We start from the raw sequence: 27,115 nt of genomic DNA, 5'->3' as shown, positions 1-27,115 counted from the left end.
TAGGCTGATATCATGCTACTCCAAATTTATCGCCAAGGTGGAGGCAAAAGGCACACGATGGTCAAATAATTCAGTCTAATCAATCAAGTAGGAAAGGGAAAAAATGAAGCAGAGCCCCACATTCTATCCCCCATAACTGGTAGATGTTCCATCAATTCTTGCAACATGCTCCACCTTCAAATACGCTTCACTCGTGAAAATCATTCCGCATCAGTTGCCGCAAGAATCGGCCTTTTACCTCCCCAAGTTGACTCAAGATGTATTGCCTGCTCCCCCATGCTAGTGAAGGTCGGAACAACCTGTCAGTATTGAAATAGACATGTTGACAGTCCAGAGCATCCACTGCTGGGAACTGGTCATCATCTAGACAGTTATAGTCAATGAATCGACGCTTCCAACAACTATCCGGGATCATTGGGTACCAATGCGGAAAAACTGAAAGCAGAGTTTGAATATCCTTGTGGTATTCCAAATAATCTGTGATGTTTAAGATGAGTTCGGCGGGTAGAAACACGTGCCCAGTTTTGAAAGGAGCCTGGGATCTCCGGGACATGTTATGTGTAGGCATTGGGGGTTGCGACATTGGCTTCAATCCCTTCTTCCTCTGCTTGGTGTACTTGGCTGTGTACTTGGCGATCACATTCTCAATATAGGAGAAGTCGTTCAGTGGGTCGGTGCCGAGAAATCCACGAGGAGCATTACTTGGATTCCCATAATCTGTGGCACGAAATGTTTCAGTAGTTAGGTAGAATCTTGGCGCCAAACTGGAAGCATTTGTTGTCACAGGGGAAGCCAAACCGAGCACCACTCTCACCTCGGGAGAAACAAGGATTGAATCACATCCTGTCCCTGAGAACGTAAAGAAATTTGTCTTTAACATTGCGCGCACGAAGATGCCCATATTCCTTCTAATCACGTCTGCATCGAGAACTCGAGTAATGAGCTGCCAGCGTCTTTCGTGGATAGGAAGTGCTTTTGGATATTTCAGTATCGAGACAAAGCTTGAAATTGGAGTGGCCTGTTGACTAGGGCTTCGGTGATTCCACAAAACCATTTCGTTCTCATCCTGTGGGAGGCTTATTGGATGGGTCGATCGAAGCTCGCCAACACCGGAGAGATGGAATGTGACCCCTTAGTCAGCCCTAAGAAACACTGAGATCATGCTCAAGCTTAAAATGAACATCTTGTGATAACGAAGTTGAGAAAGCACTAACCAGCTCGAAACGTGCAAGCCCAAGCCCACATCTCATCGAAGTGTATGTCAAACAAATCCGCTGATTTTCCGTGGATCCATGGAAAATGCGGCGGGAAAACGTTCAGATCTTCCGGTGCACCGCGATATACGATTTCCGAAATGCCAATGGTCGAAGAAGTGAAGATACTACTACCACACAAATTGCAGGAAGCTTGTGAATTCTCAAAATCTCCTGCCCGGGACATAGTTACTTGCACCTGAATGTGAGAGTGCCCAGAGTATGGCTGTCACTTAAAAGTACAAAGCCGTCTTGACGATGTAGAAATGTAGAATTTGATGAACGAGGGAGATGAGAGGTGTGAGGCCCACATAATACAGTGCCTGTCACATACGAAAGCTTGAGGCTTCGACAGATCTATTGTAAAACGTGAGGCTCTGACAAACAGGTATGCTGTTCATCTGCCTGCCTGGTTCTATTGTTGCAAGGCCCCGGAAGGGAGCAAAGTCAAGCCCTCAAGGGCTTGGGCGTCAGCGGTCCCCCCACGACATACATATTCAAGCCTTTCTCCCAACATTCTAGCGAAAACACCGACAATGGAAGGAATCCCAAGAAAAAAACCATCTAAGAGGACTTTGAGAAAGACCAAGAAAGAGATTACAAGGCTGCGCAAGCGACCGACTGTTCTTGTGGGCAATCATCAGGAAGATTCCACGGCTAAAAAGTACATCAAAATTTTGTAGAGCTATGTATAATGCTAGAGAGCTTCTCAGGCTGGATTTTCCAACAATCAATTCGTCATGGATTAATTTCTACTGCTGGATTTAGCGACGTCGATGTGGATATCTCCTAGTATTGATTTAAAACTTTGCATTTGAAGGATCAGCTATAAGTTTTGTTGTCGTAGTATGCCTCGTAGACCCTCATTCCTGCTCTCCATCCTTTTTGAAGAAAGGTCCTCGCTGAAAAGAAACTCTGCCAACCCGCCTGTATTCACCATCCTCTTTCTCGAGTTTCATTTTGAACTCCACCCCGGGCACCAGAAATTCACCGAAGCAGTCCAAGTAGGCATCCATCCACTCCTTCCAGCGTTCCAACCGTTGCACCATCGTAAAATTGCTTGTGAGATGCTCGGCTCTCTTGTCTGGCTGGGTCATCCACCCAAAAATCTTCAGGTTTGGGATTATCTTGGCCCAGAAAGGAATATCGGGTGGGTTCAGTTCCCCGATGAAATATGGGCCGGGGGCGATGGCGAGCATGAGTCTGATTCGCTGAATATTCTTAATGCTGAATGTTTTCTTGAGCGTAGCTTCAGCTCCTTTGTCCAGATAAACTTCGAACAAGTTCTCTCCGTAAAGAATGCTCAGGCATTCGTCGCTCATTCGTTTAGAAACATGTAAAACGTTAGTCCAGAGAGGGCTAGTGTTGGAGAACCTGTCTAGGAGGGACGGGTCACGCGTCGAAACCACAGGCTCGACCCCGTAAGGCCGATACATTGCGCTTGTCACTTTGATGGCGTATTTCCGGGGCACACAGAGGGAAAATATTTTCAAGCGTAGCTCGGTAGGTATCGTGTAGAGTAGAGATGTCGTCGAACTTGGAGTTGGTTGTTCAGACTGATGATCTTGGGGGCTCGCCATGATGCCCAACTGGAAATGTGAGATCCAATCACTTCTCGTGCGTCTCTTTCAGATGCCAAGTAGAGACCTTAATTTTCAGAATCGTCACCCTACGGGCTTGAGTGTGTACCTTGTCAACCGGATCTGATCTGCGATTTTGGTGCGATTTTGAGATAGATCCACCCCTGGTCCCGGTGGCCAAGGGGATATTCAAAAAGACGGGTGATAAAGGTGACAACAAGTGAGTATGTTACATCAAAGATAGAAGGGAAGGTAGGGGGCCCAAGTTCACGACTGGGCCGAGTGGGTAAATAGCTTGGATGTGGTGGATGGTACAGCAGAGCTGAGTTGTAAGAAGGAAGATGAGCCTGATCAACTGAAGCTTTAAAGCCTCGCGATCAGTCTCGTGAAAAACAAACGCCCCATATCATATCTTAGGTCGACGGTCTTGAAATAATGGCGATGCGGTGGCCCCAGGCTCCAATGCCCATAGACTAGGACAAAACATTGAACTCAGTGAGGGCTAGGAGCCTCTGAAAATGCTCGGCTATAATTTCTAGCTAGGGATGCATGAATCCTTATTCCTGGGATGTTCATCAAAGCATATAAATTAGCCTTGAAGACTGTCAAGTGTGCACAAAATTATTTGAGCTGGATCAGACCTATTTGAAATCCTAGACTTCTGAACTGTTCTTCACACTGTGGGAAAAGATGGCGAAATGCACAACGCCTAGTTACATATCTAGGTACATCCAAGTGGCAAGTATGAGAGAACAGTTACTCAGTCATCCATAGGGCCCAACAGTATGTCCAAGGACTGTCTCAGAGGATCTGTCTTTGACCTCCCCATGTAATCGCTTGTGGCAACCGGTGCCGCCAAAAAAGACACCTATAAATGCAAACCGAGATGATCGTCTTGAATCCCAGTGGCTGCAACCATCAGATCCCCAAGCCATAAATTGATGCAAGCTGGCAGCTGGTCATAATACCACATGGGAAAGTATTCGGCCACATTTCCTGTCCAAAGGCCTTCCATCCCTACTGGCGCTTGTGCTGTCTCCACGCATCGAATGTGTGCCGGTAATTGCGATGAAGGCGAGGAGACAGCGAACCGACATTTTGCATGCGGATTTTGTCAATATCTGAGGAGTTGCCGAAGTTAACACCAAGATAGTCTATACATTCCTGCTATGTTGGAAGTTGTCAAGAATAAGTGTATGCATCAGAAAGACCGAGCAATTTCGGCTACGACTCCAGCGTGGCAGACTAAATGTCAAGCAATCAAACATCCGGACATCTATCAAATGCTTCTTACCATGGATATGGCCTGGGCATTTTTGAGTGGTGGAAGCGTCAAGTTGGTCAAACACGGTTTTCAGGTTGCCGAGGAAATTTTGAGCAGCATCATTTCCCATAGACGACTGAACCTTTTTCATGCAATGCAACTAGTCCGTTGCTGCTGCATGATTTTTCAGGCATCTTCTCCAAGTGCCCGGGCAAGCCGAACAGTTGATGAAAAAGAAATTCGCGTCGATCGGGGGTAGTGTAAGCCCAATGACACTGTGCAACGAGGCATGCGCAAGCACAGGGGCCAAGTCGCGGGATCCAAAAATAGGAATAATCAAAGTGTTTCCTGGACGGAAACTTTCAGAGATTAAACTGAAAAGAACAGATACTACACTTGATCTAAGCCAATAGGCAAAGAGAGCTGAAGAAGAAAGAAAAGAAGAGGGAGCTCTGGGGGAAAGAGGGCCTTCTTATACCCTTGAGGCGGTGGGTTTCTGCCGTCATTTGACAAATGTGGCAAACAACGAAGCGGTCAGGGGGATCTGAGCTGCTTTAGGGTCAACTGGTTGCATTGTTGGAGTAAAAAAAGGCTCAAAGGCGTCTGAGGGTATTTCAATTTGTAATCCATAAGCCTATGTAGGTGTTCTAACATATAGACTCCAGATGCAAAGCCGCCTTGTACTATCCAAATCAGATTTGGGTTTACGCTGGTTTATTTCATGGATGATATCCCTACATTGAAAAATAAACAGCTCACGGAAGAAGAATCAGACGTTCACTATACAAAGGGCTTGTTTAAAGCAGTAGAGGTGGAAAAAAAGCAGACACACAAAGGAGAATGACAAGACATAATAGCACAACGCCATGGGAAGGAAACATGGAACATTTGGTACACCCTAGCCGGCGTCGAAAGTTCCAGGGTTTATGGATCACATCAAGGAAAATAGATCATTCCTCTTTTCTGATTTTTCCCCCCAGTACAGGCGAATCTAACCATCTAAGAGGGTGCCAAGAGAAGGTTTTCTTCAGGTTTGGTTTTTTCATTTTTATTATTGCGTTGCCAATACCATTTATCGGTCAACCTCACCGAACACAAGATCCATAGTACCTAGAAGAGATTCAATGTTAGGAGCTGAGAAACGAAGAAGACAAAACAACAACGACTTACCGATAATTGCGACAGCATCAGCGAGAAGGTGACCACGAGACACCTGATCGAAGCCACCCAAGTGGGCGAAACCAGGAGCACGGATCTTGCAGCGGTATGGCCGCTCACTGCCATCACTGACCAGGAAGACACCCATCTCACCCTTGGGTGCCTCGATGGCTGAGTAGGTCTCACCAGGGGGCACAGAGTAACCCTTGGTGAAGAGAAGGAAGTGGTGAATGAGAGCCTCCATGTTCTCCTTCATGGCGGCACGGGGAGGGGGTGAGATCTTGTAGTCCTCCACGCGAACCGGACCAGCGGGCATCTTATTGAGGCACTGGTGGATGATACGGAGGGATTGGCGGAACTCCTCAATACGGCAGAGGTAACGGTCGTAGCAGTCACCGTTAACACCGACGGGAACGTCGAACTCAACCTGGTCATAGGCGTCGTACGGCTGCGACTTGCGAATATCAAAGGGAACACCCGAGCCACGAAGCATGACACCCGTGAAACTCATGTTGAGCGCATCGGTGGCGTTAATGACACCGACACCCTGGGTTCTGGCCTTCCAGATACGGTTATCCGTGAGCATCTCCTCGGTCTCGTCAATGCGGTCACCGAACTGAGTGGCCCACTGGTAGATGTCGTCCAAAAGACCAATGGGAATATCCTGCGACACACCGCCGGGGCGAACATAGGCAGCGTGGAGACGGGCACCGGAGACACGCTCGTAGAATTCCTAAAGCACCCGAAGTGTCAGTAAAGAAGATTTGACCGTAGTGGCTTTTTAAGGGCTCTTATTAACTAACCATAAGCTTCTCACGCTCTTCGAAACCCCACAAGAAAGGAGTTAGGGCACCGACATCCATGGCGTGGGACAGGACAGACATGAGGTGGTTCAGGATTCGAGTTATCTCGCTGAACATGGTGCGGATCCACTTGGCACGCTCAGGGATCTCGATGTTCAACAGCTTCTCAACAGCCAAGGAGAAGCACTGCTCGTTCGTCATCATAGATACGTAATCCAATCGGTCAAAGTAAGGCAGGGCCTGCATGTAAGTCTTGTACTCGATCAACTTCTCGGTACCACGGTGAAGCAAACCGACATGAGGATCGGAGCGAACGATCTCTTCGCCATTGAGTTCCAGGATCAACCGGAGCACACCGTGAGCAGCAGGATGCTGAGGACCGAAATTGACGGTGTAGTGACGGATCTTGCGATTAATCCCTTCGACCTCGGATTCAAGGCCAGCAGCTTCGGGGTCCTCGGGAAGACCCTTGTTGGCGAGTGAGGTGAAGGTCGGGTCGGTCGGCACAAGTCGTGTGGCCTGGTAGCTAGTAGCCTCTGCCTGACGGCGAGGAATAGAGGTGGTTATCGAGCGGGAACGAGGAATGGATGTGTTGAGCGAGGAGGGGCGGAGGCAGAGCCTTTTGGGCGCATGGCCCGCTAGACGGGCGAAAGAAGCGGCCATGGAGAATGGAGAAATTGGAGGTCCAAGAGGGAAATGAGGGGAGATTATCCTCAATCCACGCGCATTCAATGGGTGGATATGGCTCGCTACGGATAGGGAACTGGCTGAAGGTCTCAACTTGGGAGTCGCATTTTGGCTCGTCACGTGAAAGCTGCCGGGTCATCAGCCGTGCGCTGGTTGGCTTGAAGGGGCCACTAAACTGCAAGGGTGTGGGCTTGACGCTAGCCGTTTTTGGCCAAGTGCTGTGCATTTATCACATGACCACACACTTCTAGGTTATGTAATGTATCACAATGTGCGCGGAATAAAGGCCTGATTTCTGCCTTAGGCAAACTAGAAAATTGCTTCGAGAAATCTCTCTTATCGGTGACCGCGGATTTTACCACCAACCTTCACCAGACCCTCTATAGTTGCTTACCATGGCGCCTCTTGTTGCCTCGCAGGAGGAGCTGCAGCGCCGCCGTGTATGTTTCCAAGAGTTATGGCATGCACCTCAGAGTACTAATCGCCCTAGATCATCGGTATCAATGCGGAAACCGTCACCAATATCCCCTCTACAGATTTTCCTGGCCACTGGCCCGGAGAGTCGCACGGGTGGGCACTCGATGAATTTAAGAATGTATGCGATGAAACAAAATCAGGAAGTTCTTCTCTACTGGCCTGAGCCAACTCTGACCATTATAAATCCTGCAGAATTTCAAAGTCGAATTCCACCGCAATGAACGGTTCGAGGCTTCCTTCTCGCTGATCGGACTCGATCCCGCTGTCGCCAACGCTTTCCGTCGAATCCTTATGGCCGAGATTCCCACCATCGCCATTGAGGACTGCTTTATTCACAACAACACTTCCGTCATTCAAGATGAAGTACTTGCACAACGACTGGGCCTGATCCCCCTCAAGGGTTCCATCGAAGGAATCAACTGGATGCACTGGTACAAGAAGGCTTCCGAAGATGGAACCGAGGAAGAAGATGGTCCCTGCGACTTTAACACCATTGTGCTCCACCTCGATGTGGAATGCTACAAGAATGAGTACGCAGACAAGGACGAGCAGGATCCCCGCAAGCTGTATACCAACGCCCATGTTTACGCCAAGGACCTCATGTACATGCCCGTCGGTCGTCAGGAACAGTATTTTGTCGGTGACGGTGCTATCGCACCTGTCAACCCGGACATTCTGATCGCTAAGCTCCGTCCCGGCCAGAAGATCGAAATGGAACTTCACTGCCAGAAGGGTATCGGTGCCGACCACGCCAAGTTCTCGCCTGTGGCTACCGCTTCATACCGTCTCTTGCCTGATATTAATATCTTGCGTCCTATCATTGGCGAGGATGCGAAGAAGTTTGCCAAGTGCTTCCCTAAGGGTGTGATTGGTCTTGAGCCCGTCACCTCTGCAGAGGCCGCACAGCGTGGAAGTGGATACGAGGGCCATGCCGGTGAGCAGAAGGCCGTTGTGAAAGATGCGTTCAATGATACTGTCAGCAGAGAGTGTCTGCGCCACGATGAGTTCCAGGGTAAGGTCAAGCTGGGACGGGTGCGGGATCACTTCATCTTCAACGTGGAAAGTACCGGTCAATTTGAAAGTGACATGCTCTTCCTGGAGGCTGTCAAGGTTATGAAGCTGAAGTGCAACCGGTGGAAGAGAGGTCTGACCGATCTGATGGGTTGATCAATGGGTCTTGTCTCTGCCACAACTTATTACATGCATTCTTTGGAGTTGGGTTTTTTTTGGCTGCCTTTGCGCTGTACATTTACTAAAAGTCGATCAAGGCTTCGCCTTACGGGGCTGGAGTCTAGATGTGTTTGTTGTCTAGGAAAAGAGCCCAACAGCTATCTTTTGAATTCTACGCAGTTAACTAAGGCTAATCAGAGCTATCTGTGTTGTTGTAATTTTCACAAGCGAGGCAGGAGAACATTGCCTTATTTGAAGTGAAGACGGAAGCGGAATGTGGTGGTGTAGGCTGGGTCGCTGACAGCGACTTCCTCGCCATCCTCGATCAATTCTGCTAGCTTTTTCCCCAAGTGAGGTCGGGTGATTTCCTCTAGCTGAGGTGGGAAACGCTGGTAGAGGGTCTTCTCTTCAGTTCGCATACTAGGCTTCTTCAATTGAGCTTCGGCCCTTTCTCCGAGGCTGTCGATGAACTCGCCCAGGGTCATATTAGGATCCACGTTCAGCTTCCGGGCAAGTTCTCCGCACACAGGGCAGTCGGGCTTTTTCTCCGCCTCGAATGTGTAGGTATACACTCCTTCCTCACCAGCATACATCATGTAATTGGTTAGGAATGGATTGCAGCTAGTGGCGATCTTGAGCACTTCTGAAGTTGTGGAGGCTGCAATGACAGCATTCGTTGATGCGATAGCCGGAATAATATTTTTTACCACACCCTGGGTCATCTGAAAGGTAACTCCATGGATATGGAAATGCTGGGCACGTTCGTAAGCGGCATTGTATATCCACGATATGTGTTCCATGTCGTCGCTGTCAAATGTGTCATCTTTGCGCTTCTCTTGCCATGCAATCTGGTGCGCCCACTCAATACAGTGCTGAGGCTGGCGCGGGATAGTGGCAATAGTGCAGAGAGGAACTGCTGGGCGAGGTGCGTGCATATCCAGTTGGCACTCAATACAGGATGAGATAGATGGTAGAATGACACGTGCTTGGCCCTTGAAACCTGATTGATGTATCAATGGCATATTCTTGGATGAATTTGACGATGCAGGTAGGTACCTTCAGTTCCACCGTCCACAAGTGGCTTCAGACTCAATGGGTCATCTTCATCGACCATCGAGATCAATGTGGAATTGATCCAGCGTCGAGCTTCGATACTGTCCAAGCCGCAGATAACAATGTTAAACTGCATGTAGTAGTCTTCATCCTTGTCCTGGATCTTGCCGACATAGGGTGTGATTTTCACTCCCTTCACTCGCTTTTGCACAAAAGCAGCCGCGACTTCAGCTTTGGGCTTTCCGATGTCAGCCTGGCGGAAGAGAAACTGCCGATTGAGATTTGATATGTCAATGGTGTCTGTCGACTGTGAGCTTCTGGTCTTGGCATTCGGAGTTGAGATACATACCCATGTCGATGACATGAATATCTTTGAATCCAGATAGTGCAAGATTCTTTAAGATCTCGCATCCTAGTCCACCAGCTCCGCTAGATTCCAGTTAGTCCTTCATCTTGATAGAATACCACATTTTGCGAGGTTGACAAACATCACCCTAGATTCCAAGTCAGCAAAATTAATCTCTCCGAAGTGAGTTTACTTACAAGATCTTGGAAGATTCCAGAGCATTGATGGGCTCGGGGCCAGGGTTCCAGTCGTCATCTGTAAAAGGACCACGTTTACTTAGGACGTTGTAGAGGTGCTTCCTATTGGGGTGTCAAAGCAGGTCAGAGGTCACAAGGTCGCCCAACGCACCATCGACCTCGTTGGTCTACATAAATCGGAGCTTCTGGGACATCTGGGGTTTCAGTATCCACATCCATCTTGTTAGGGTTAGGATTCTGTTATGGGCAACTGGTGAGAGTGAATAGGTGCAGCATCAAGTCGCGTTACGCGGGTCAACGCTCGTTGCGGTGGATGACAGACAGTGTTCGCTTGACAAAATTTGTATCAGGTACAGACCAAGTTCACCCTTTTCTCGAATCCTCGAAGCAATCAAATCACTGGTTATGAAGAGACTGAGTTGACAACATCGCCTGCGCGTGCCTCGAGGTCACTATGGCTGACTAATCTCAGGCCCGCCTACTGTGATCTTCACCTCAGGCACAACTTCTTCACCCGAAGTGATTTTCAAATCAAAAATGGAGGGCCTTCTAACGGCGGTTAAAACTGTCAAGCGAGATTCAGATGCCTTTACTACCTCTGCTGTCGAGTCTCTGCGTGTTGATCCAGCAACAGATGGCTTCGATCCTGAGCATCTATCATCACGTCACACTATAGATCTACTCAAAACCAGTCCCGATCGTGAACTGCTATCTGTGATTTTGGCAGCTCTTGATCCGTTCAGCAAATCCAAAACTACTAAGGACTTCGACCTCCGGATTGCAAGTCCCACCACAGCCCAGATTCTCCAACTCTTAGTCAGCACTACGATTCCAGATCATTGGGGATCGCTAGATGCAAAAGACAGAAAAGGGAAAGACGCCAAACCTCGAGCAGCACTATTGAGATGTCTTAGCAGCGTGGCGGGTCTTGGTTCCTTGGTGGCTCAGCTGCGATCTCTAATCAACGCGGCTCGCGCTTCTGCCCAGCAAGCAAAAGGTTCAAGCACCCAACTCGGTATCCGGGATCTCTTGGCTGTGCTTGCTGCTTTGCTAGAGCCAAAAGAATTTTTGTTCCGTCTTTCTTCTGACATTTCGGCTATCTATGATGACAAAACTCAACAGCAAGTTGCGTGGAGAGAGCTTGTGTCGCTCGTTGCTGCCGGCAAGATTATATCAACAGCAGCCGAGGCTCTTACGGTTGTTGATGAGTCAATAGCAGTATCTTCAATATCCTGGGTTGGGAATGGTTCCCAATATGCATCATGGCTTGGGCGCAATGTTTCTCACATGGCAACGAGACTAGCCCCAGATGATGAAAGCGACTGGGCCTCAGCTGCTTTATTGACAGGGCGAGCCTTAAGCCTTGGATATACAGGTGAGAAAAAAAAAAAAAACGCCAAGGCTTTGTTTGAGCCCCAGGCTAACATCGCACAGACCAGTTTGTCACAGAAATCTACTCGGACCTACTTGTTCGGCAGTCCTCGTCAGCGCATTTCGGAATTTTGTTGGACCGTCTCAGGCGAACAGAGCAGCTTGCATTTTTGGAAGCGATTTTCCGTGATGTACAACGAAGGCACTTTTCAGATGATTTTTCGGAGACAGTGGGCCAGTCAATCAATCCAGAGCCCATTAAAGGAGTGGCAGCTTTGATTTCTGCCTTCATCTCTTCTCGGCCAGACTTGGAGAGCCAGGTCGTGGAATGGCTTTCAAAGTCACACGGTGGCTCAATAAACACGCTGGGACTACGTCGTGCACTATTAGCCACTTTCATTGACCGCGGTAGTAAGTTCATGTTGCGGAAGGAAAGAGACAAGAAAACTAAGGGCCTCTAATAGGTGTATTAAAGCCGCTGCTCATACGCAGCCTTGAGCAATTTGGAGACAAACTCTCTATCAAACATGTCCCAAATGTGATTCAGAATGGTTTGTCAACAGCCCAATGCCCTTCTTTCTCTAAAAACTAGCTTCTGACATTGAATAGCAACTGCACATGTGATTCTTCTTGCTGCTGGCCACCTCTATCGGCTAGACCAAGTGCAAATGAAAGAAGTAGGCCGTTCAGGAGCTTATCTCAACGCAGTCTCCAATCGACTTGCTGCGTCCTCTAACAGAGCTCGTCTTCTTGGTATGATTGTTGGAACAGGAATATCTGAACTCATTGAGGAACCAGACAAAGTGCTCAAATTTGACTTGGATGAAATGCGCAGCGAGGAAGCTCTTTGGTTTTTGGATTTAACAAAGGTCCAAGATGAGGTCGGTTCGCCCGAATCCATCAAAACATTGCAAGAGGCATTGCCAGCAAAATCAGAACTTGTCCGCCCCAAGCCTGCAAAGAAACCGAAAGCACAATTTTCGCGTCACCATACAAGCAAGATTGTTGCTATTGAAGAAGTCGAGGATAGTGATGAGGATGAGGATGAAGATGAGGATCTCATTCCGTATGAAAAGCCAGACGATGACACATGCGATTCTGATGATGATCCTACGTTGATCCAACGGAATAAGCCCACCGCGCCTGTGTAAGTACAGGTTTCCTGCTGATATCAATTTCGCTAACAAATACAAGATATATCCGTGATTTGATTCCATCTCTTCGAGACACCGAGAACGTCGAGCGCTATCATCTTGCCATCACGACTGCCCCATCCTTAATTCGACGGAAAATAGGATTCGGAACTGAGCTTGCCGAGCAGATCGAGGAGCTTGCTCTGACTATCGTGGGTCTTCAAAACGACAACCACCATCCGTCATTCCATGAATCTCGCCTACAAAGCATGATTGCATTGATTGTGTCCGAGCCCTTCAAGATGGGTCGCTGGTTTACTGCCATCTACTTCGATGGAGACCTTTCTCAAGTCCAGAGATCTGCTGTTCTTACAGCCCTGGGTCTCAGTGCTCGCGAGTTAGCCGGGAATGGAGAAGAGGATGCCAAAGCACTGCGTCTGCCAATTACTAGCGACACCTCATTCCCATCGAAACGGCTCTCCCCTGCCCTAGAGGCGATGTACTCAGGAGCAAAGGAGTCGCCCATTGCAACTCTCACCCGGGAAATGTCCCGCACATCCTTGGAACCGCTAGCAGCCAATGCGGCAGATACCATGACTGGCCCCAATGCTCTCAAAGTACGCACTTTCTCGTCACGTATGGAAGTCGAAAAGAGACGCCAGCAGCGTGACGCCCAGCGCCAAAACTCCACAATCAAGGATCTGCACAGGGTGCTTGCTGAGGGATTTTTCTTCCCATTGCAGGGCAGATTTGAAATGATGATGCTGCAGTTCTCATCGTATGTCCTCACCTCTCATCTTTTTTCCCATCTCATTTTAAATTATGCATACTAACATTGCCCTAGGTCATCCACATCCTCATACAACCCATTCTTCATCCCCCATCTCCTGACCCTCTTCCTCCAAACTCTCTCTCTCATACTCTCCACAACAGGCCCCCACACCCCTTTCCTCCCAGGCCTCACCCACGAAACCCTCTCTCTCCTCTTACCGTTGCACACAGCCTCGACGTCTAGCGAGCCAACCGTCACTGCCGCACTCCTATCCCTCTTCCTCACTATAGTGGATCTCAATATTGCATCTGGCTCAAATGGCGAACAGCGTCTTGTCACCGAGTACGCCACGATGGTGATCGAGTTGCGCGAGTGGGCTTCCCAGGTCTTCGACCGGACGCCGCCTTCGGCTGCGAGGGCTGATCCAAGCTCCACGGCTACTGACCCGCAGGAGCAGATACGCACCCTTTCAGCAGGTGTTATGGTACGGCTCGGGGAGGTTATCGAACGGTATCAGGGTCGGTTGATGGGCGTTCATTCTGGATTCGGCTATTGAATCAATCTTTTGAGACAGAGTTATCGGTTTGCTAGGTTAAAGTCTAGAACCGAACCAGATTACGGGGCTTTGCGAACATTGTTGAAAAATTCCATGCTGAACGGTTCAAACAGCCATCAGAAGAAGACTGCACAGCGTGCTGCTCGCTTTTTTCCGAAAATGACATGTATACGTAGCTATCATTATGATCACTGAGGCGTAGTTTAACCCGTTCACTCTTCGTTGGCAAAGCTACCCTTCTCGATAGCCGCCTCCATCATCCGATCACCACTAATGATACTCGTGGTACAAATTATGATCTTTCTTCGTGGGGCTTCCTGCGCAGCAATGAAGCGCAACGCGGCGATCTCCGTGAACGTGATACCTCCCAAGAAAAAGACATACACAGCCTTAGTAGCAGAGTTACCGCTCAGCGTTTGACGCGCCCGCACAGCCTTATCATCGCCCTTCTGGACAATGCTGAAAGTCGCACCGCGAGCACTCTTCATAACGTCCTCGAAGCCAAGCCAGCCAGGCGATGTTGTATTAGCGGTATTCAGTGAGGCGGCCGGCGTACTTCCCTTGATCAACGACACCATGTAGGATTTTTGTAGCACGCATTGAACCAGGCGGATGCTAAGGGGTGCGAAGCCACTATACACATAGGAAATATCGTTCGGGTCCTTCTCGCTGACCTCCTCGATGACAAGACGGAGGTTCTTCCGCAGGTACCCGTAATTCGTCTTTGATCCTGCTTGTGCGCCAGATGTAGGGAGGAGCATTGTGGTTGCTGAGGATTTAGGCTGGAGAAGTTCCATTTTCTCCAGCGCCCAAAATGTGAGGAGGTGCTGGTGGCCGTACGCTTGGACGATCTGTCTCTTGAAATTCTCTAGGTCGCGAGGTCGGAGACCCCCAGACATGCAGGACTCCAGGCACAAGAGCCGTAGCACAGTCTTTAGTGGGACATCTCGAGCTATAAGCCCCTCGATTGTCTCGTGCTGGTATGTGGAGTCGGCACCGGCTGCATTGTTCTGTTGGACTTCTAAAGTTTTGCGGAAGATTTCGGAGCGGGTGAGTCGCATGATTTCCTCTGCGAGGTTGGTGTGGGTTCGAAGACTCTGGTGCTCCAGCTGGTAGGATGGTAATCGGTTGACAAACTCTCGAAGCTCGCCTGTCGTTTTAGCCGTGTGACGGCTCTCGTACTCGTTTTCTAAGCGACGTGCTACCTTATTCAGGATGTCGCCCACGATTGCAAAGTTAGCATCTCGCAATTGACTGAACAACTGATCCGAGGCATCCAACTGGATCTTTCTTTTCAGCCCCTGCTTGACTTGCTGGGGTGTCTTGGATGACTCTTGGGACTGTTGCGCGGAGGCAGGACCGACAATGCTCGTATCAACGTCTGCTTGGTTGTTCTTTATACCGACATATTCATCAATTAAGCCTTCATAGGTGAGCTGTGTGAGAAGGGGAGTACCAAAGTCCACATCACGGTCTATAATGATCAAGTTCTCGACACTCGCACTTGGTAACAGCCCTCGCGCAGAGGGATCAGCCAATCCGGAGCTCTCCTCTGCATCAAGTTCTTTCCTCATGCGCAATAGGAGATCTGCCAGGCGCCGGGCATTGTCGCCTTTTCCAACAATGCGTGGGAAATAGCCATGGCGCTGCTGGACACCCATGAGAGCCTTGGCAGCATGGAAGATACACCCGGGATCTTTGTGCTGAATGGTAGATCAGAAAATGTCTCATTCAAACGTTAGCAACCTATTGACTTACCAAGTACAAGTCTCCAAACGACTCATCCAATTCTAGTGACAAGACATCTTGTTCTAGGGGCATAAAATAGAGAGGAAGCTCGGCGATGTTCACGTCACCGGTGAGTCCCGCCTCCTCCAAGACCGCATTGCTTACAAGGGTCCGTCTTGGTGTGAAGAAGATGGAGAACTCATGTTCAACGTTTCCATTATTCTGCAGGCGTTTGATTTGTTCTAAGATAGAAATGTCAGCTCATCCTGATGGCACTCAATCAGAGATAGTAGGAAAGGGCCCTAATGACATGAGCTTGAAAAACGTTGTAATGGTGAATATCAATCTAGGGAATGTTTCTTCAGATAACATAAAGAGTAGAAAAATCCCTCTGTGTAATCTAATGATGGCCCATCATGGACCCAAATGAAGAGATCCAAGCTACGCCAGCCTAATAAGCCGAAAAGGGGCAAAAAAAGAGACCATGTCATACCTGCCACAATTCGAACGTGGCGAGCTTTCTCGCCACGAACAAGGAATACAACATTGCGTTGTGATGAGTCGATGTTTGCATTTTCCAGCAAGAAGACCCGGTCCACGCCATACTCTTGAAGCACGGAAAACTTGACGAATAGCCCCACTGGGCCGGCCAGCTCCTGACTTATGACGAGGTTCTTTTTACCCCGAGCCTGGCGAATAGTTTAGCGCAGATCAGAATGTCTAGGAGCTATACGCACGCCTTCTAGTAACGTCAAGAGACTCCTCTGCGCCTTGTTCTTGAAGTAGTCCGCATCAGACCCCGATAAAGGAGCCATTTTATCCAGCAGAGGCAATGTTGTGGCCAAAAATAAACAGAGACGTTGAAGTGCCACTGTGCCCGCATTGGGTTAGCACTGCCACTGCTGATGTAACGACGTATTTTGGTAATATCACGGTTATTGCTTGCTTTGCTCCTAACAAGATAGGCGGGTAACTTTAGTATTCTTCTTGTATGTATATTACCATCAGGCGGCGATCTTGAACATCTAGCTCCCCTGAAGGCGTCTCACATTAATTCCTTCTGTTGTCTCATTTGATTTCTCCCTACTTTCTTTTCTTGAACTTCCATTTACCCTCGATCATTTTAATTCATTCAACCGATCCTTACAAGCCTTCATTCCCCCACATAATGGGTCTTTTCAAAAAATCCGATGGCGACGATGACTCTAACCGACGAGCACTCTTCGGCTCGCGAAAGAAGGACAAGAGCCCGTCGACCACCTCAAACCCTTACGCCCAACCAATTCCGGTAGACCCATACACTAAAGCCAAGATTAATGCAGGTGTTGCCCCTTTACCTGCCGACCACCCAGCTGCCAACGGCGGCCCCGCGTCGCAGAGCCCCCACTCCATCCCCTCTGACAACAAGTACTCATCCAACAAATACGGAAACCAAGGCAGCTACGGCAGTGACCGATTTGGCGGATCCGGTGCAGGCGCCGGTTCCCCAGCCTCTGGTTCGGGCTCGCGGTATGGAAGCGGTGGCTACGGAGGTCTAGGCGGCGGCGATCCCAATGACCCCGCGGCTGCAGACTCCGCTCGCAATGAGCTGTTCGGCGGCGCCAACAAGAACAAGAACCGCTCACCGGATAATTCTGTCGGTTCACCACCGCCGTACTCTGAGGGCCAGAATGGTCAAGGACGGAACAACTACGGTGGCGGCAGCAACGAGTACAGCATGGCGACCTTCCAGGAGCGACAGCTGACAGCTGAAGAGGAGGAGGAACAGGAAGTTCAAGCGACGAAGAACGAGATGCGTTTCGTGAAGCAGGGTGATGTGGCGTCGACACGGAATGCCCTCCGAGCTGCCGCGCAGGCTGAAGAAACCGGTCGTGCCACTTTGGCCCGCCTCGGTGCGCAAGGCGAATCAATCCACGAAACGGAGAAGAGTCTGGACATGACTACCATTGAAGGCCGCATTGCGGAAGAGAAGGCAAAGGAGCTCAAAACTCTCAACAAGAGCATGTTCGCTGTGCACGTGTCGAACCCGTTTACGGCCTCCCGACGCCGGCGCGACCGCGATGAGAAGGTCCTCAATACACACCGTTCGGATCGTGATGTCCGCGAGGGCACACGGTCCGAGGCCCACGCGACTAACCAACGCATGGAGAAGGTATTCCGTGACATTGACCGCGATGCGGCGAAACAGGGCAAGGGCAAGAAGGCTAGTGTCACCGAGCGTGCTAAGTACCAATTCGAGGCGGATAGCGAGGATGAAGCAATGGAGGACGAGATCGAGCAGAACTTGGATCTTCTCAGTAGTGCTACGGGTCGATTGAACGGTCTCGCCAAGGCCACTGGTAAGGAGCTGGACGAACAGAACAGACATCTGGAGCGTATCATGGGCAAGGTGGGTTTTAACGGTCCCTTCAATCTGGTATGTGTGTGAAGATGAGACTGACTGGGTGTAGAGCGACTTTATCGACGATCAGATTGCCATGAACCGGGCCAAGCTGGATCGGATTCGTTAGCCAAGTTGCTTTTTCAAAGCAAATGGGGCTGCGGTATGTCTGATACTGTCGAGCTCAGTAATTATATGCGTGCGTTCTGTCCATTGGATGTGGATCACATATTGGCGTTGGGGCTGTTTCTGCATTGTCTGCCGTGGTCATATCAGACCCAGCGACGAGAATTTTTATTTAAACGTCAATCAACATAATTTCACTGCGATTCATCTGAGTTCATCACTCCAATTCAATTGACCCTAAATAAGGAATAGGCCAGCCCATGCGCTATTGGGATGCTCAAACGCCTTTTGGGGTGTGATACGAGTGAAATTGATCCTTCGATATTGCCCGATATTGCCCGATATTCCCCAGAACCCAGAGATTTCTTGATATTTCCACTACTCCACTACTCCACTCTACATCGCAATCTCCAAATTCTACGAAGATTGACTCCCCGGCTGCGGGGAGTGGGGGGGAAGCACCCGGAGAATGAACCTGCGCAGAACCCCAAAGTTGCCGGAGTATACCACCACACTTCCAACCTCAGATCAAGTCACTTACTTCTACAAGTCTGCTCCTCTCCAGCTAAAGATCTCTCATCAAGATTTCCTTGTGCTTCTACGCCCAAAAGCCGACGTTGTCGTGACAGGCAGCGGCAACGCTGGCGTGGATGTGTTCTTCGACACAGCTGCCACGGCGCTAGTGACGAGCGGGTGTTCGTTGGGGATTCTGGTTAATCGGGATGGGGAGCGGTTTGTTGATGAAGGGTTTGATGTGCGGAATTATACATGTGCGATGATTGGGCAGGTTGTGTTTCAGGTTTGGGATGCGCGAACTGTGGAGTGGCTGCGTGAGGAGGAGAATTGTGGTAAGGTTGTTCGGTGCAATGAGGGAGCGTCGTTGGAAACGTTTTGTTGAAATGGTTAAGCAGTATAATGCTTCTGTTGAGGGTGGGAATAGGCAGAAGAGGTGGGACCCTGCTGTTAAGGATGACCTTGCTACTAGGGGCTGGCTGCTCCCAAGTTGAAATGGGCTTTGCCTATTGACAAGCCGCCCCTCCTGGCTGTCAATGTCACAACGGGTATCAAGTTCACTTTTGGCGGATTGACTGTCAATCTGGAAAATGCGCCGGTCGTTTTGGAGACGACGAGTGAGGAGGTTCCTGGGCTGTACTGTGTAGGTGAGATGCTTGGAGATATGTTCTCTGACAACTACCATGGTGGAAGTGGATTGAGCTCTGGGGCTGTCTTTAGACGTCGTGCTGGTCAAGCAGCAGTAGAGCGAGCTGGGAAGAGCGGAAGACTAGAACAGTTGTGATGCACTCTAAATCAAAGCTCAGATTGCTATAGACAAAGTCTAAGGATTCCACATCAAGAGATGCAACTGTACAATAATTGAGAATGATTTAATGATGTATCTAGTAGCGACTGTAACGTGAAACTTGAACAAGGCCAGACCCAGCCAGTATCAAAACAATTGGAACAATGCTTCTTCATATGGGTATCATCACCGACACCAATCCAGACTTGCACTTGAAACACAGACTTGGTGGAAAAGGCAGCTAGGGAAGAGGAAGATGTAGTGGGTTTAAACCATGCACAATGCAGGATATGGAAGATTAAGAAGCGAAAAAAAGTCAGGGTATGGCCTGTTGAGTAAATAATAATAAAAAAAACATCGAATCATCACAAGCCCCAATGGTATCGAGAAAAAGCAGGAAGGTGACGCCCAGGTCTAGCGAAAGAATGAGAAACGAAATGAAAACAACGCATCCAGCCGGAAACCTCTATGGTCGTAACGTGGGTGAAACAAAGAAAACATGGAAATAAGAAAAAGAAAAGAGAAGGCTCTCTCTCGCCTCCGGCCCTCGACCAGAACCCATTGCACCCGTAAATCACAGCTCGTTTGGGAGGAGTATGATATGTATAAGCGTCTCTCTCTCCGATCAGGAAATGTTCGTCGGAAGTTGATATAGAAAAGATGATGATATGGAAATCCATGCTGTTGTACAAGGAGACGAGAAAGCCCGAGCCGTTTGCACAAAATGCCAACGCAGTTGGTTCATGGATTGGCTCAAGGCACAGGGAGAACGGGGTTGTGGCGGGTGAAAGGTCTGGCGCTTTGTGCGCGAAGAAGGTGGAGGAGAGAGAGAGGGGGGGGGGCATTTCACGGGATTTCCGCGTCGAGCAGAAGAATGTGTAGTCGTATGAAAAAAGGTCCGCAGATTACTCGTCATCGTCACCAGAGCCGGCGTCCTTCTCGCCCTTGTGGACCTTCTTGTGTCGACGCAGGTTTGAAACAACGGAGAAGTGCCGCCCGCAGCCTTCGACATCACACGCGAATGCTGGAAAATTGTAAGAATATAACCTTCGAACGATGTGGCCTTGGAGTATAGAAAACTTACGCTTTTCACCGGTGTGGCTGTACATGTGCGTCTGCAGCGAAGATGGGCGCGTGAACCGCTTATCGCAGACCTTGCACTTGTGCTTCTTCTGGGTGTTGGAGGGCACCTTGGAGCTGAATTGGCTCATCATTGATTGGGGGCCGGGGGGAGCACTGCCGGCCAAGAGGCTGGTCGGCCGGGGAAGAGTACGCGATTCGTATGACTCGGAAGTTGTGGAGCTGTAGTCGGTCACAGAGGAGTCGACCGAGCCGACCGAGGCGCTGTAGTAGGGATAATTGCCGCCGGAGGAGATGGATGAGGCGGAGGATTGGGCGGTAGGGAAACCGTAGGAATCAGCCGAGCCTCTCGTGCCGCGAGGGCCGTAGATGTTGCGCGGCGTCAGGTCCTGGCTGAGAGCGACCATTCCGCGGCTGGCATCGAGTGCATCACCAAAAGTGGGGGCCGAGGCTGAAGCGCCAACGCGAGTGGCATCTCTGTGGAATTTTGTGTAAGTTTGGGCGGTTCCGACACATGTCAACAATTCGGACTCTCGGATCCAACTTACGAGTGCGAGATCCGACGGGCGTCCTGCGGGGAGGGATGAATGGGGGCGTAGGCGTAGCTGGAAGGCGCGAAAGTGCTCATTGGAGGAGCGGTGGTGTAGGAAGGAGCTTGGTCAAAAGTAGTGCGCGGCACCTCGTGTTGCATTCCCATTACCTCAGGGCCATAGCTGGCGGCCGCGTAGGTGCTCCCAGCCACCATTGATGGGGCGGACACAGGGATGTTGGGGTACGGCATAGACATCCCGGAGCGGTTCACTTCCTCTTGCTTGACCTGGCTAAGTCCCATGCTGGCGCCATTGCCCATAGAGGTTGCGTAGACAGGAGGTGTCGAGTGCGACGAAGTGTGCGCTGCCCACGGGTCTGTAAATTGTGGTGGGGTGTGGTGATAGACATTGTCGAAGCTCATGCCACCGTAGGAGCGGTTCTGGTTTTCCATAACCATCGTCATGGGGAATAGCGTCGCGAATCGATCGCGTGTAGAAACTGTATGGAGAGAAAAGTTCGAAGATCGAGACCAAAGAGTTTTCCTTTGGAGTAGAGTGATCGCCCGTGTTGATCCGGAGGAAGATAAAGAGAAAAAGAGATAAAGCCAGTGATCGACAATTTTTTATTTACTGGGAGAAAAGAGAAAAGCAGCAGTCTGGGGAAGGGGATCGGCGAAGCTTATGAAGGAATATAAGGTGTGAGGCATGATGCCCATATACCAAAGTGCCACTGACGACGTCCCGTCGGGGATTGCAGATCGTTGAGAAATATAATACCGGTATTTGTTTCATTTGTTTTTTTAATTGATTTGATTTGATTTTAATTTGATTCTTTTTGATTCTTTTTTGATTTTTGTGATATTCTTTCGATTTTGGGGGATTTTAAAAAAAAATTTAATCAAATTTTATCAATTTTATCAATTTTGACTTTTTCTTTATTTTTGGGGGTTTTCTCATTTTAGAAAAAAAAAATTTAATTCATGTTTCCCTTTTCCCCTCCTAGGATTGGTGAATTCAAGGCTTTGCTTAGGGCAAAAGTGATCCTCAACGGGAACCAGTTCCTCGGATGTGAAATTACTCTTTATGTTTACCCTAAGCATACTAGTAGATGTATAACCCTTTGTTAATCAGGGTCTAAAATATATTAATTGCTTAAGCATCAACTAGGTTGAGGAATGGAAGATCTAAAGAATCTGAATCAGTTTTTAGATGGGAATGTCAAAATTGGTCGACTCCGTCATCGGAGCGGCAATTCTAATCAGCCATAGAAAGTGGAAAGTAGTCAGAAGGAAAGAATAACCTCCCTCCCAAAAGAAATTCCCATCTACAATTTAATATGGGGACGAAAAAAGGAGAAAAAACATGAGACCCAAAAAGCAGTCGGTGACCTCAGAATCAAAGGGGGTGTAGACTAGGGGAATGTTCAGTTGGAAACTAGCCATGAACGCTGATGAGTGGTCCAACCGTGCCGTGTCTGAGGGAAGAGAAAACCAAAAGGGAAATTTCTGAATTTATATGAATCTACTACAACATACTTCGTACACTGATTTTCTTAATTTGTGATGAACAAAAAGAAAAGGGACTGCCAAGAAATAAACTCACCAAGGTTCGCCCTGAGTCCGCTGTTTCAATGTAGCGGGGCAGATCCCAGTGTTAAAAGGGTATACCCGTTGCCGTGGGGGTTAATTTGATTATAGTGGTAGTTCTTGGGTACGGAGTCCAGTACGGAGCACATTCAACGTGATTATCATATGGTCCATTAGTTCGAGTAGGTCCTACCCAATAGTAGACTAAATGTGCTAAAACATTCCTAGTCCCTTTGAAAAGGACATGGCTTAAAGACAAACCCACAACTGGGATGGCAATCTGGAGTCTCTCATTATTGGCAAGCTGCAGGATCATAGCCCTGGAGAGCACATACATAGGAAACATTATTCCTGTGATTCATTAAAAAATCCCCCCAAAAAAAGACAAAGGAATGGCTTAATCTATGGAGGCCTTTGACACGGCACAGAGAGGGTTTAGCGCGTCAACCCGACCTTACATACAGAGAAGGGAGGAGCATCGAATCACTAGCCGCCAACATTATTGACTACATTCTACGGAGTAATTCCATTCTAATTCCATTCGGTCAGGGAGATTAACCAAAAAATGTGATGACGTTTGACATCCAAAATTGAAGGGCTCCTGTTTCAGAAATTAGACTAAACATACAGAGCAGTCTTAATATGTCGTGCTCCATGGACATGTGGAGGATGTACAGTGCAGTCCGATGGAGCACACTCCACGGGACAAAACTACCTTGGAGCGAGAGCGGGAACCACTTTACTCCGTACAAATTATGTTGTATACTACTCCGTACAAAGTAGACGCAGACGTCCTCCATGGATATTTTACGGCTCTCGAGACAGAAATTCTTATCCATCACACCATTTGTTGTTCCCTCGGTCGCAGAACCACACACAAGCACACAAACAAACGAGCATGCAATGAGGTCGCGCACAGTGGTACACAAAAAAAAAAGCCTCCTGCAGGAAGATGGAATAGGTTTGGATACCAACGCTGCCATTAGCCGGGCCATGCGAGCTGTGTCACATAGGAACACCCTTAAGTCCACGTCTTAAGGCACTCGGGTGAACGAAAACGGAAGCCATGACAACCTCGTATTGTAGCTTATGATGGATGATAAGGGCGGGGTGCAAGCCATGTTTTCCCCCCTCTCCTGTAGGGGATTGGGACAGCTGGACGTCGTCGTCAGAGGAGGCGGAACAGTGCAACCTTCCATGGGGATGAGTGGGAAAACGGGATTAGGGCCGCTTTAGACAGATTGGTAGACTGGCGGGCGCGGCTCCCGCAATAGTGCGTTAGAGCACAGAGCCTGGATGGGACATGTCACACTCTAGTGCCCTTTTTTTGCTTCTTCTCTCCTTGGTGGATTGTTTGAAGATTTTTCCTCTGCCTCGTGCTGTGGAACCAGACATTTTCTCTTCTATCAAATTCCAATTTGCTATTCAATAGTGTGTACGGAGTAAATACACAATGGATAAATTTCCGCCATGGATTCATCATGGTCCCCGAAACTCGGGGATCAATGTCACCCGCCCCCCAGTCCCTTCATGTTGTATCTGACACAGATGCTCCGTACTTTCCGTACTCCGTGCAGTGTTGGTCACAAGGCACGAGAAGGGGTAGATAGTCGAGTAGTCGAGGAAGAGACCGAAGAAAAACGTACAAAATTTTGAGTTCATGAAATTCAATCATATACGCAAAAGTCTCCATCAATCGGAATGACTAGCGTTTAGCTCGAGGGAGAAAACTCAGGAATAGCACAAGACCGAAGTACGTTGTATGAAGATTGTACATCCTTTACTCCGTGCTCTACCCTAAAGTATCCGGGGATCAGGATCAACCGCCGCTCTCCCGGACGAGGGGACAAAGCACATTCAACAGTGTTCTCACCACTGCGGAGATCTAAACGGGAAGCTCGGAACCATGGATCCAGACCCAGAACCAAGGCCCAAATAAATCCAGTCCCAATTTTCTCACTCAGGATGTCCAGCTTCTCCGCATTCCACTGAACCATGGCAACGCCTCGGCATCCTTTAGTGCACAGCTTTCCAGAAAAACTTTGACTAACCACCAACCTTGGAAACTAGCAATTAAACAACATGTGGGCCGTGAACAATCATTAAAGGTTCACTCGTCATTCGTTCCTGAGGTTCAAGGTTAATTTAGAGACTTGCTCGGTCGATTGCAGTCTTAGATGGACAAAATAGCTATCCATGGATGGCGGAAGTGTGCCTCGAAGACGACCGTGGGTCCCGGGCTTCTGGATTAAGATTGGAGCATCGATTAGGTTTCTCTCCATCAACTTACTCCAAGCATTTTTTGTCTTTGTTGATTGTGAACATACATCCATGTAACCTCGTTCCGAGGTTGTCTGGTTTCCAAGTATCGAGAGCCAAGGTTACCATTACGAGACAACGAATGGATCTGAATCTGCTCATTATGGAGATACCAGTATCCACAATCTAGGTTTATCTTATATACATCTCAACTGCAACATACACATCAACACCGAGGAGAAAAATTTCAGTAGGGGCCTCCCGAGTCTGGCCAGAGTCCCGACCGTGTCTAGATGGTCGGGGTGGACATCCCTAAAATAAATCCCCCCCCCCCCCCCAAAAAAAATACCCAAAACCGCTTGGGCAGTCAGTCGGGCACCCAAGTCTAAAGTCCACACTGCATAGTGAAAGGGGCAAGTAATTTAGGTACAGGTTCAGGTTCCTTCAGCTTTAAGTTGCCCCGTTTTGAATAGCTCATATGGAGCCCTTCAAATAAAGAGGCGCGAACTCGACCAGCTAAACCAACACTAAAACGTGTTGAAAAAAAAAAAAAAAAAAAACAAGCTATGCAACATCTAAGCTCTAATCTGAGCATAACCCCCTTTTTTTTGGCAGCCATGCCGTGTTGGACCACTTGGCATCTCACCGGCAGGACTCCATCGCTTTCACTGAACGCCCACTGTGTTGGCAAATGTGGCGTTGAGGGTATTTATTTTGAGTGCATTGGTGAGGGGGGGGATGTGAGATGGAAAGGATGGACGCCAAGATGTGTTGTGGTTTTGGTGTGGAGATGTGGTTGCTTGGTACCTCCCAATTCGTACCTGTATATTCCGTACATTGGCATGGCGTTCAGTCGTTCAAAAATATGGGATTTTCATGCGTGTCTTTTGAGGAAGGTGTACCTTGGCCGCAGTGTTGAGCCGGCGCGTGCCGGATGGACAGAGCCTGAGATTAGAGTCAACTTGCGAAGTGCATCACTCGTAGGCTATAGGTTATACAGGTCCACCAGAAGGCTGCTAGACACGGGAGGGGTGGAGCATGAAGGTAATGGATGTTGTGAGCTCTTCAAGCTCTTCTTCTAGGTACTCTGTACGGAGGAGATGGGCTTTGATGGGCCTGACCGCTTTTCTCGGGCACGGCTCATATTAATGACGCGTCCTCTGAGACCCTGTGAGGGTTTTGTCACTTTGCAATTTCGCCATTGTTGACCCCGTAGTGATTATCTGCTTTCCCGAGGAACCCGCTGGGAAATTCAGAAAAAGAAAAGGGCGGTCAGACATTATGTGACAGTTCAACATGGGAATCTCGGAGAAAAAAAATAGATTCAACCCCAGACTTTGATCTCAATTTACAATCGATCGTCCAGGGAAAGAAGATAATCCCCTAGCTGAAATGAAAATCACTCCCAAAGTACGTTGTAATCAGATCCTTATCTAGCACGTTGACGACCCGCCTCAATGCCGAGTGTCAATCAGGTACCCTTGACCAACAAAGGCCTGTCATCTGCATGGGGCTCCGATCTTGGCAGTTCCCACACGGCAGATCGGCGTTGTCCCTAAATCAAGGTTGACATTGTGTGCAAATCACCGTTGCTTTTTTAGGTGTCTCACAGTGGAGACGATACCATATGTTCTGGTGCCTGTAGGCAGTGTCAAAAACTCGAACTGGATGAAATGCATCGCACACTGGTGATTGTTCCCATTTATTACTGCCACGCTGCGTCACTATAAAATCTAAGAAACCTGGCTTTCTATCTATAGAACAGCTGAAACGTTGAACTGAACCACCATTCTTTGCGATGCTCGCAGCGTTACATCCACCGAGTGGGTCAGTGGACTCTAGAGTTTGCAAAATTCCGTGGGAAGTCCAGGAATCTGGGCAAGCTGAATAAAACCCCAAGCTCCAGATGGAGGATAGCATCCACACCTTGGCACTCCCCTTTTACCTAAAAAAACAGTATCCTAGACCCATTGAGCTATGATTGGTCGAGGTGGTTTTCCCGATACCGGATTCCTTTGCGTTTATTTCTAAAAGTTTCAGACCAAATACGGATTAGCTCGGCCTATTACAGACTAGCTTGGCTTAATTCCACTGAACCCACATTCTTACCTGTTTGTTGCAAAACTTTTCAACCAATCAAAGATGATTCTTTGCAACACCGGCCCACCTGGAGACGGCAGATAGTCGATAGCCGATCTTGGCAGTCGTTGATCGACCAATTGGATCTGTAGACCCACCAGAAGCTGACGCGTGCTCATCCCGCGCTTTTCGTGTCAACGTGGTTATCTGCTCCTTGGTATAGGTCG

At 48.8% G+C, this 27,115-nt stretch overlaps 9 protein-coding genes across 9 annotated transcripts; 4 read left to right on the top strand and 5 right to left on the bottom strand.

Annotated features, from left to right (window-relative positions):
* Positions 1-2,116: 2,116 nt before the first annotated feature.
* On the bottom strand, positions 2,117-2,833 carry Pdw03_3579 (uncharacterized protein; the record flags this gene model as incomplete). The annotated part of the gene is made up of 1 exon (XM_014676551.2): positions 2,117-2,833. One exon carries the CDS (start codon positions 2,831-2,833, stop codon positions 2,117-2,119), a length of 717 nt encoding a protein of 238 aa, XP_014532037.2.
* Positions 2,834-5,169: 2,336 nt separating this feature from the next.
* On the bottom strand, positions 5,170-6,721 carry Pdw03_3578 (NAD(P)H-quinone oxidoreductase subunit D/H; the record flags this gene model as incomplete). The annotated part of the gene is made up of 3 exons (XM_014676552.1): positions 5,170-5,207; positions 5,268-5,988; positions 6,059-6,721. The coding sequence occupies 3 exons, from the start codon at positions 6,719-6,721 to the stop codon at positions 5,170-5,172; spliced, it is 1,422 nt and encodes a 473-aa protein (XP_014532038.1).
* Positions 6,722-7,140: 419 nt separating this feature from the next.
* Pdw03_3577 (DNA-directed RNA polymerase I and III subunit Rpc40, putative) lies at positions 7,141-8,389 on the top strand (the record flags this gene model as incomplete). Its single annotated transcript, XM_014676553.1, has 3 exons — positions 7,141-7,185; positions 7,236-7,340; positions 7,415-8,389. The coding sequence occupies 3 exons, from the start codon at positions 7,141-7,143 to the stop codon at positions 8,387-8,389; spliced, it is 1,125 nt and encodes a 374-aa protein (XP_014532039.1).
* Positions 8,390-8,640: 251 nt separating this feature from the next.
* Pdw03_3576 (NEDD8 activating enzyme (UbaC), putative) lies at positions 8,641-10,207 on the bottom strand (the record flags this gene model as incomplete). Its single annotated transcript, XM_014676554.1, has 6 exons — positions 8,641-9,392; positions 9,449-9,745; positions 9,795-9,874; positions 9,934-9,939; positions 9,989-10,090; positions 10,140-10,207. 6 exons carry the CDS (start codon positions 10,205-10,207, stop codon positions 8,641-8,643), a joined length of 1,305 nt encoding a protein of 434 aa, XP_014532040.1.
* Positions 10,208-10,525: 318 nt separating this feature from the next.
* Pdw03_3575 (Telomere length regulation protein) lies at positions 10,526-13,820 on the top strand (the record flags this gene model as incomplete). Its single annotated transcript, XM_014676555.1, has 6 exons — positions 10,526-11,363; positions 11,423-11,770; positions 11,824-11,910; positions 11,969-12,506; positions 12,554-13,270; positions 13,337-13,820. 6 exons carry the CDS (start codon positions 10,526-10,528, stop codon positions 13,818-13,820), a joined length of 3,012 nt encoding a protein of 1,003 aa, XP_014532041.1.
* A 212-nt stretch (positions 13,821-14,032) lies between these two features.
* On the bottom strand, positions 14,033-16,363 carry Pdw03_3574 (Vacuolar sorting protein, putative; the record flags this gene model as incomplete). Its single annotated transcript, XM_014676556.1, has 4 exons — positions 14,033-15,523; positions 15,579-15,790; positions 16,042-16,237; positions 16,286-16,363. 4 exons carry the CDS (start codon positions 16,361-16,363, stop codon positions 14,033-14,035), a joined length of 1,977 nt encoding a protein of 658 aa, XP_014532042.1.
* A 353-nt stretch (positions 16,364-16,716) lies between these two features.
* Pdw03_3573 (Plasma membrane SNARE protein (Sec9), putative) lies at positions 16,717-18,058 on the top strand (the record flags this gene model as incomplete). The annotated part of the gene is made up of 2 exons (XM_014676557.1): positions 16,717-17,937; positions 17,999-18,058. 2 exons carry the CDS (start codon positions 16,717-16,719, stop codon positions 18,056-18,058), a joined length of 1,281 nt encoding a protein of 426 aa, XP_014532043.1.
* A 465-nt stretch (positions 18,059-18,523) lies between these two features.
* Positions 18,524-19,351, top strand: Pdw03_3572 (Fumarate reductase/succinate dehydrogenase flavoprotein, N-terminal; the record flags this gene model as incomplete). Its single annotated transcript, XM_014676558.1, has 2 exons — positions 18,524-18,907; positions 19,040-19,351. 2 exons carry the CDS (start codon positions 18,524-18,526, stop codon positions 19,349-19,351), a joined length of 696 nt encoding a protein of 231 aa, XP_014532044.1.
* A 908-nt stretch (positions 19,352-20,259) lies between these two features.
* On the bottom strand, positions 20,260-21,428 carry Pdw03_3571 (C2H2 conidiation transcription factor FlbC; the record flags this gene model as incomplete). Its single annotated transcript, XM_014676559.1, has 3 exons — positions 20,260-20,378; positions 20,439-20,911; positions 20,983-21,428. The coding sequence occupies 3 exons, from the start codon at positions 21,426-21,428 to the stop codon at positions 20,260-20,262; spliced, it is 1,038 nt and encodes a 345-aa protein (XP_014532045.1).
* Between the last annotated feature and the right edge of the window lie 5,687 nt (positions 21,429-27,115).

Source organism: Penicillium digitatum, chromosome 1, assembly GCF_016767815.1.
Source record: "Penicillium digitatum chromosome 1, complete sequence".
NCBI classification, from domain to species: Eukaryota; Fungi; Ascomycota; class Eurotiomycetes; order Eurotiales; family Aspergillaceae; genus Penicillium; species Penicillium digitatum.
Note: the sequence above shows the minus strand (reverse complement) of the source record. Positions and strands in the feature narration are given on the sequence as shown.